At 47.7% G+C, this 9103-nt stretch overlaps 1 protein-coding gene across 1 annotated transcript in view; it reads left to right on the top strand.

Moving 5' to 3' along the window:
- The first annotated feature begins 135 nt into the window (after window positions 1-135).
- LOC148474857 (uncharacterized) overlaps window positions 136-9103 on the top strand; it is a 107611-nt gene continuing 98643 nt past the window's right edge. Inside the window, exons 1-6 of the mRNA XM_088458076.1 lie at window positions 136-299; window positions 5562-5670; window positions 6179-6257; window positions 6374-6465; window positions 6646-7187; window positions 7572-8172. Coding sequence (XP_088314202.1) covers window positions 6405-6465; window positions 6646-7187; window positions 7572-8172 — 1204 coding nt within the window. The 5' untranslated portion in view covers window positions 136-299; window positions 5562-5670; window positions 6179-6257; window positions 6374-6404. The remainder of the gene's footprint in view (window positions 300-5561; window positions 5671-6178; window positions 6258-6373; window positions 6466-6645; window positions 7188-7571; window positions 8173-9103) is intronic.

The raw sequence follows: 9103 nt of genomic DNA, 5'->3' as shown, positions 1-9103 counted from the left end.
GACACGTGGCCACGCCCCTTATGGGGAAAAATAAAATCTTTTTGCAGTTGTGTTACCGGGGGGCGATAACTCTAATCCCCCCCCCCCCGGATCCGTCACTAATATGGGGGCACCGGCAGCGCGGAGACACCGGGAAGTAGGGGAGGAACTGGCAGCTGCCAGGAAGAGTAATGGCGGCGGCGGCCAGTGGCAGGAAGTGACGGAGGCCGCAGTGGAGCAGGAGAGAGGAGAACGCGGACGGGACAATATGAGGAGGAGGAGGAGACACGGCCTGAGCTGCTGCTGCCCCCGTCATACATGTACGTATGTGTTATATGTGTGTGACCTGGGGGCTGTGTGTGACCTGTACATAGGACACACACTGTATACTGTCTGTCTCACTCTTACTGTAATACATCATATATATACCATTTCCCCCCCAATGTTGGGGTCCCCCCTATTTGTTACTAGCTCTGGTACTCCCAAAATCAGGGGGAGAGATGGGGGTTCCCCCCTGCACCATGAATTGCCCCTGGGGGCTGCCGGAACCATACAGGAACCCCCCTCCTCCACCATGATACCAGGCCAGTTGGCTCTAGGACTGGTTTTCCCAGGTATGACCGGCAGTCACAAAGCCCCCACCATTAGGTAAATACCCTAACGCTAACCCCTAACCCTCCCTCCTTCCCCGCTGCCTGACCCTAACCTCCCCTCCCTTACTGACTAACCCTGACCCTCCCCGGTGCCTGACCCTAACCCTCCCTCCCTGGTGCCTAACCCTGACCCTCCCTCCCTGGTGCCTAACCCTGACCCTCCCCCTAACTCTCCCTCCCCGGTGCCTGAACCTAACCTCCCCTCCTCCCTTACTGCCTAACCCTCCCCCTAACCCTACCTCCCTGGTGCCTGAACCTAACCTCCCCTCCTCCCTTACTGCCTAACCCTCCCTCCCCGGTGCCTGACCCTAACCCTCCCTCCCTGGTGCCTAACCCTGACCCTCCCCCTAACCCTCCCTTCCCGGTACCTGAACCTAACCTCCCCTCCTCCCTTACTGCCTAACCCTCCCCCTAACCCTCCCTCTCCGGTGCCTGACCCTAACCCTCCCTCCCTGGTGCCTAACCCTGACCCTCCCCCTAACCCTCCCTTCCCGGTGCCTGAACCTAACCTCCCCTCCTCCCTTACTGCCTAACCCTCCCTCCCTGGTGCCTGAACCTAACCTCCCCTCCTCCCTTACTGCCTAACCCTCCCCCTAACCCTCCCTCCCTGGTGCCTGAACCTAACCTCCCCTCCTCCCTTACTGTCTAACCCTCCCCCTAACCCTCCCTCCCCGGTGCCTGAACCTAACCTCCCCTCCTCCCTTACTGTCTAACCCTCCCCCTAACCCTCCCTCCCCGGTGCCTGAACCTAACCTCCCCTCCTCCCTTACTGCCTAACCCTTCCCCTAACCCTCCCTCCCTGGTGCCTGAACCTAACCTCCCCTCCTCCCTTACTGCCTAACCCTCCCCCTAACCCAAACTCCCCGGTGCCTGAACCTAACCTCCCCTCCTCCCTTACTGCCTAACCCTCCCTCCCCGGTGCCTGACCCTAACCCTCCCTCCCTGGTGCCTGAACCTAACCTCCCCTCCTCCCTTACTGCCTAACCCTTCCCCTAACCCTCCCTCCCTGGTGCCTGAACCTAACCTCCCCTCCTCCCTTACTGCCTAACCCTCCCCCTAACCCTAACTCCCCGGTGCCTGAACCAACCTCCCCTCCTCCCTTAGTGCCTAACCCTGACCCTTCCCCTAATACTTACCTTCGGGATGCCGGCAGTCGGGATTCTGGAGCCCGTATTTGGACCGTCGGGATCCTGCACCCTGGGATGCGGATTACCTCACGTCAATGTACATCGACCCAGGTTTATACTATGTGTGACAGCAAACGACCCGGGACGAATGTCCCAGGCCCATGACCCTGCTCTGTACTAGGGTCAGGGACTGAGACCTGGGAAATTCACGGGTTAATCGGTGTGCGAGGTGTATAACAGCGCCGACCATCGACTGGCACGCGCCCGCTATCATCATAGTGTACGTAATCCCTGCACTGGCACTGATGGCGAGGATGGCAGCACTACCATACGGGTCTTATGGGCGAAAACAATAAGGACTGATCGGGGTACTGAGAATCCCCCTACTTCATAGCAGCGCCTGCCGCAATCTGACGTCCTCAGGGTACAGGCAGGTCTATATAACAGCTGATCTTTTGGGCAAAATGAATGCACTGGCTGAAAGATCTATATATATATCTATATGTAATTGCTTATTGTCTGCTTGAAAAATCCCTTTGGAGTGCTGCCTGTATATTGTATTGTGAGGATCCCTTGGATGTGCACCCGGGTACATGATAATATATAGGAGTGCCGGTCTATAGTCAATGATACATACATACACTGGCTAATTCATTTTTCTATGCATTGCATTATGGGAGTGATGATTTCAGTCTGTTCTATGGTAAATTAGTTCTGCCTTTTGAATTATTGTATTTTAACATCAGCGTAACTTTAGTATTTGGTCGCTTTGCGTTGGTTTATTACATTTCCTTTGTGGTTTGGTTTTTACGGCGCTGGGTGTTGAGTTTTTTTGACAAATTACCTATTTCCACAATTCCCATCCCCCAGAATTACCAGATGAGGTGGGAGAGGGCCAATTGGGCCCCTGTAGCCTAATGACACTTTCTCATTGCATCTGGTGCTGGTGATGGTCATAGTCCAAATGGTCAGTGTAATGGCGGGTACATATCGGGCATATCGTCCATTGCAGGCATGGGCAACCTGCGGCTCTCCAGCTGTTGTGAAACTACAAGTCCCAGCATGCCCTGCCACAGTTTTGTTATTAGAAAATGCTAAAACAGTTGCAGGGCATGCTGGGACTTGTAGTTTCACAACAGCTGGAGAGCCAGAGGTTGGCCAGGCCTGGTCTAGTGCATCCTCAATGTCACTAATGCTGCGCTCTCCCATGCATTGTCAGCGATATCTCCAGTCAGACCTGCATGCTCTTTGCTCTGGTGCTTCTAGCACACTCTGGTCTGTATCTCAGCACTTTGTTGCATCAGCTGAGTGTGCTAGAGGCACCAGAGCAGAGAGCGACACCCCAGGCAGGAAAGAGGAACTGCACGGGCTGTGACAGGTGCAGGGTGCTAGAATGAACACTACGGGGGTCAATCCAATTAGGTGCAAATTGCGAGTTGCTATTTTCTCTTCGAATTTGCATAGCAAATTCATTTTGCACTTCAATTAGCAACTCGTACTGATCAGTCAGACTGAATTCACATCTTTCCACTCGCACCTCCCTGAGGGTGAGAGATGGGAAGGAAAATCTTTATCTTAAGGTTAAATTGTTGGGATATTTTGCTGAACCCCTTGGACCCCCCCTAATGACTAATTAAGCAATTGGAAGTTTCCAGTCAGCTTAATTATTAGTCCAATAATTGCATGTAATTTTTTGAGGTACAAAAAAAAAAATTCCTCAAATTACCCCCAAATCAACTTTTTCGTTATTTTAGGCACCCCAAATTTAATTACAATAATTTTTTAATTGAAAAATAATTTATTATTTTTTCAATTTTTCAAGATGCCTTCAAAGTACCCCAAAATCACATTTTTTTTCTTACTTTTTTTTTGCATTTTTCGTTTCATTCGTTTGAGATTAAACAAAAAAGTTTGTTTTTTTTATCATTTTCTTGCATTTAAAAAATAAAAATCAGCCATTTGACACCATTTAAAAACCTACAGTACCTTCCTAATGCTCACAAACAGCCCACTATATGGTCCTTCTAACAGAATTATATACATTTTGCGGGGTCCAGGATGGTCTCCCCACTTTTTCATGCACTTCTCTCAAATCTCATTTGGCAGTCAAATCATACCCCTCCGCTGCGAGCACCACAAATAGCCATTTTTAATTGGATCGGAGAATTCTTGGGCGCTCGCTTCGATGAGAAGTCTGTGAGTTTCAAGAAACAAACTCACTACTCGCAATTCGCACCTCGTTGGATTGACCCCTATGTATGTTTGATGGCTGAGCTCCTCTCCATGCTATTTTGAACGCTGTATCAGTGAGCATATAATTTGTAGTATTACTTAGTACATTTGGGGTAATATTATAAATGGTCACATATAGGAGAGGTAAGTGCTATATAAAGTACTATGGGCCTTATTTATAAATGAGTTTTATAATACACGAGGGATAAAAACTCGTTTCCTATGACAATGTTACTCCAACCAACCAGCTCCTTACTGTTATCTGTTTGAAAAATGACAGTTGGGAGCTGATTGGCTGGATCATCATTTATCTTACGCAGCGAGTTCTTTCACTCGTGAATGATAAAACTCATCCTATATTAGAAAAATAGGTTCAGGAACTCCTGGGAGGGGGAGAGGCATTGATGGGCGGAGCTGTGAATAATGTGGGTGGAGCTACAGAGGGGTGGGGCATCAATTGGGGCATAAAACCATTTTTCTTTTTAAACAGAGTTTGGGCTGTGGCGGTGTTGTTATAACTCTCACTGTCTCCTCCCATCTGTCCCTGATGACATAATCTCCTATTCTGACTTATCCTTTCCTCTGCCCTTTTTACCCCTTCTCCGTGTCCCTTTTGACTTCTCTCTCCATTTGCCCCACCCCGTCCCCACTCCTAATGACCTCAATCTCTTTCCTCCACTTTACCTAACTAAGGTCTCTGTTCGCTGCTTTTGTCCCATGTCTTCCCCCATACTGTACCCTCTTCCTGACTCCATCATCTCCTCTAGGTGAGCTCTCCTTGTCAGTCCGATAGTGCTCTCTCCCTGATGACTCCTCTTTGTCACCCCAATTGCCCCTGATGACCCCTTGTTCTTGAAGAGGAGGGGGGACAGATCATGGGTGCTGGGGCCCGGAAAGGAGTCAGCACAAAGAATAGGAGGATGGGGAAAGAGGGGGACAGAGCAGAGAAAGACAGCCCCAGCCGATGGCCCAGACGGGTGGCACCACTGGCCCACACACTATGTGCAGCTGCAGACATGGACATGGCTGACTGCTGGGAGGAAACAGAGACTGCTGTCTGGGTGCAGCTGCTCGCATTGTGACAGAGCGGCCAGGAAGCATCCTCTGCCTTCCTCCCGCAGTCAGCCATGTGCAGGCATAGCGCGGCTGCGGATGGCCCTGAATCAGTAAAATTGTATTGGCGAGGGGGGCCGTTGGCAGGACCATGTGCAGCCAGCCGGGTTCTGCAAGATGGCTGCCGACCCAGTCAGTAGCACAGTAGTCAGAGACAAGATGTCCTGCTGGCGAGCAACAGGTAGGAGATCCCCCAGCTCATGGTGCGCTGTAGTATACTGCTAGCATACTTTAAAAAAAAAATTATTATGCGGTTCTGGACCGCCGCTCCAGATGGCGTAATTTTTTTACATGAACTTCCAAAACGACTCTACGGTACAAATATATAACCCTGGCTATATACAGTCCACAATTTTCATATTATCTCCTAAAGTAGACTTCTAATTTACATTTTATTGATGTCTCTCATTAAACAGGGTTACACAGTAGTCAGAAGACATTTGTGTTTCCTTCACAGCTGTGCCTCCTTCACAGTGCCTCCACCTCAATCACTAATACATGAGCGATACAATGACCAGAAGATCCTGGAACTCACCAAAAAGATCATTCAGCTGCTGACTGGAGAGGTGACTGCTGGGAATGGGACATTATACAGTAACACCAGGGGATGTGTCTGGGTGATGACTGGAGAGGTGACTGCTGGGAATGGGACATTATACAGTAACACCAGGGGATGTGTCTGGGGGATGACTGGAGAGGTGACTGCTGGGAATGGAACATTATACAGTAACACCAGGGGATGTGTCTGAGAGGTGACTGCTGGGAATGGGACATTATACAGTAACATCAGGGGATGTGTCTTGGTGATGACTGGAGATGTGACTGCTGGCAATGGGACATTATACAGTAACACCAGGGGATGTGTCTGGGTGATGACTGGAGAGGTGATTGCTGGGAATGGGACATTATACAGTAACACCAGGGGATGTGTCTGGGTGATGACTGGAGAGGTGATTGCTGGGAATGGAACATTATACAGTAACACCAGGGGATGTGTCTGGGTGATGACTGTATCATTGTGTGTGTCAGGTTCCTATAAGGTGTCAGTATGTCACTGTCTATGTCTCCATGCAGGAGGGGGAGTATATAGAGGAACACAAGGGTTTGTACAAGGACGTGATGATGGAGAATCACTGGCCCCTCACATCACTGGGTAAGAGGAGAATGTAATTTATGTGCGGGGAGAGCAGGTGTGTAGGCCCAAATAGACATACATCATGTGATAATCACATATATACAATGTACTCAGTCACTGTGTGTCTCCTACAGATTGACCCAGTAACAAAAATATCCCAGAGAGATGTCCTCTACATTCACAGGATTGTACAGAGGAGAATCACAGGACCCCACAGGAGCATCAGGTAATATAGGTTCTTCCCAATGACCACAAAAACCAAAGTGACTTTTCATTAATTGACCTGTATTTATTAATTATTCTGCATCTAATTGATATTTTAACATGCTGATATTATACTATTTATTCTCAAATAATGTACTCAGACATTATTAAGGTATTGTTTTCTGTGAAATTTACAATGAAGATCTGACTGATATTAAGGCAGAAGATATAGAGAGGGAAGAAGAGACGTATGTGACTGATATGAAGGCAGAAGATATAGAGGGAGAAGAGACGTATGTGACTGATATGAAGGCAGAAGATATAGAGAGAGAAGAAAAGACGTATGTGACAGAAATGAAGGCAGAAGATATAGACGGAGAAGAAGAGATGTATGTGACTTATATGAAGGCAAAAGATCTAGAGGGAGAAGAAGAGCCGAATGTGACTGATATGAAGGCAGAAGATACAGAGGGAGAAGAAGAGACGTATGTGACTGATATGAAGGCAGAAGATATAGAGGGAGAAGAAGACACGTATGTGACTGATATGAAGGCAGAAGATATAGAGGGAGAAGAAGAGACGTATGTGACTAATAATAAGGCAGAAGATATAGAGGGAGAAGAAGAGACGTATGTGACTGATATGAAGGCAGAAGATACAGAGGGAGAAGAAGAGACGTATGTGACTGATATGAAGGCAGAAGATATAGAGGGAGAAGAAGATACGTATGTGACTGATATGAAGGCAGAAGATATAGAGGGAGAAGAAGAGACGTATGTGACTGATATGAAGGCAGAAGATATAGAGAGAGAAGAAAAGACGTATGTGACAGAAATGAAGGCAGAAGATATAGACGGAGAAGAAGAGATGTATGTGACTTATATGAAGGCAAAAGATCTAGAGGGAGAAGAAGAGCCGAATGTGACTGATATGAAGGCAGAAGATACAGAGGGAGAAGAAGAGACGTATGTGACTGATAATAAGGCAGAAGATATAGAGGGAGAAGAAGAGACGTATGTGACAGAAATGAAGGCAGAAGATATAGACGGAGAAGAAGAGATGTATGTGACTTATATGAAGGCAAAAGATCTAGAGGGAGAAGAAGAGCCGAATGTGACTGATATGAAGGCAGAAGATACAGAGGGAGAAGAAGAGACGTATGTGACTGATAATAAGGCAGAAGATATAGAGGGAGAAGAAGAGACGTATGTGACTGATATGAAGGCAGAAGATACAGAGGGAGAAGAAGAGACGTATGTGACTGATATGAAGGCAGAAGATATAGAGGGAGAAGAAGATACGTATGTGACTGATATGAAGGCAGAAGATATAGAGGGAGAAGAAGAGACGTATGTGACTGATATAAAGGCAGAAGATATAGAGGGAGAAGAAGAGACTTATGTGACTGATATAAAGGCAGAAGATATAGAGGGAGAAGAGACGTATGTGACTGATATGAAAGCAGAAGATATAGAGGGAGAAGAAAAGACGTATGTGACTGATATGAAGCCAGAAGATATAGAGGGAGAAGAAGAGACATATGTGACTGATATGAAGGCAGAAGATATAAATAATCAAGAAGAGACTTATTTTAAGACAGAAGCTACCGAGGGAGAAGAAGAGATAAATGTTTCTGTTATGAAGACAGAAAATACAGAGGAGGAAGAGATGTATGCAAGAGGTGATCAGCAGTTCAAGGAGGATGAAATCCCTACAGATATCAACACAGGTAATCAGCACTTATATTTTTGCAGAAAAATGTCACATTCGCTTTGCTCAGTCACTACAGCAATCTCTTCTGCACCATCCTCTTCCAGTACCAACTATAGAGTGAAAAGTACCTGGACAGTGAGGAGTCAGGAGCCATCAGCCCCTATTATACTCCTGCTCTCCCCCTCACATCATGTCACTGTGTGTCACCAGCCCAGAGATCTGACCAGTCTCCTCCCCACACTCTGGTTCATCTCATACATCTGGAGCCATCAGCCCCTATTATACTCCTGCTCTCCCCCTCACATCATGTCACTGTGTGTTACCAGCCCAGAGATATGACCAGTCTCCTCCCCACACTCTCTGGTGTATCTCATACATCAGGAGCCATCAGCCCCTATTATACTCCTGCTCTCCTCCTCACATCATGTCACTGTGTGTTACCAGCCGAGATCTGACCAGTCTCCTCCCCACACTCTCTGGTGTATCTCATCCATCAGGAGCCATCAGCCCCTATTATATTCCTCTCCTCCTCACATCATGTCACTGTGTGTTACCAGCCCAGAGATCTGACCAGTCTCCTCCCCACACTCTCTGGTGTATCTCATACATCAGGAGCCATCAGCGCCTATTCTACTCCTGCTCTCCCCCTCACATCATGTCACTGTGTGTTACCAGCCCAGAGATCTGACCAGTCTCCTCCCCACACTCTCTGGTTATCTCATACATCAGGAGCCATCAGCCCCTATTATACTCCTGCTCTCCTCCTCACATCATGTCACTGTGTGTTACCAGCCCAGAGATCTGACCAGTCTCCTCCTCACTCTCTCTTGTATCTCATACATCAGTAGAAGGGATGTCAGCATGATCCTACCTGTGTTCAGGGCCATAAAGAGCTGCGCCAAATCCCAGGGTGGGGGGTATTGGCTAATCACTTGAGGTGTAGCCAT

The sequence above is a fragment of the Taudactylus pleione genome, unplaced genomic scaffold, assembly GCF_031769625.1.
Source record: "Taudactylus pleione unplaced genomic scaffold, aTauple2 ptg000805l, whole genome shotgun sequence".
Classification (NCBI taxonomy): Eukaryota; Metazoa; Chordata; class Amphibia; order Anura; family Myobatrachidae; genus Taudactylus; species Taudactylus pleione.
This window is presented reverse-complemented; position numbering and strand designations above follow the sequence as displayed.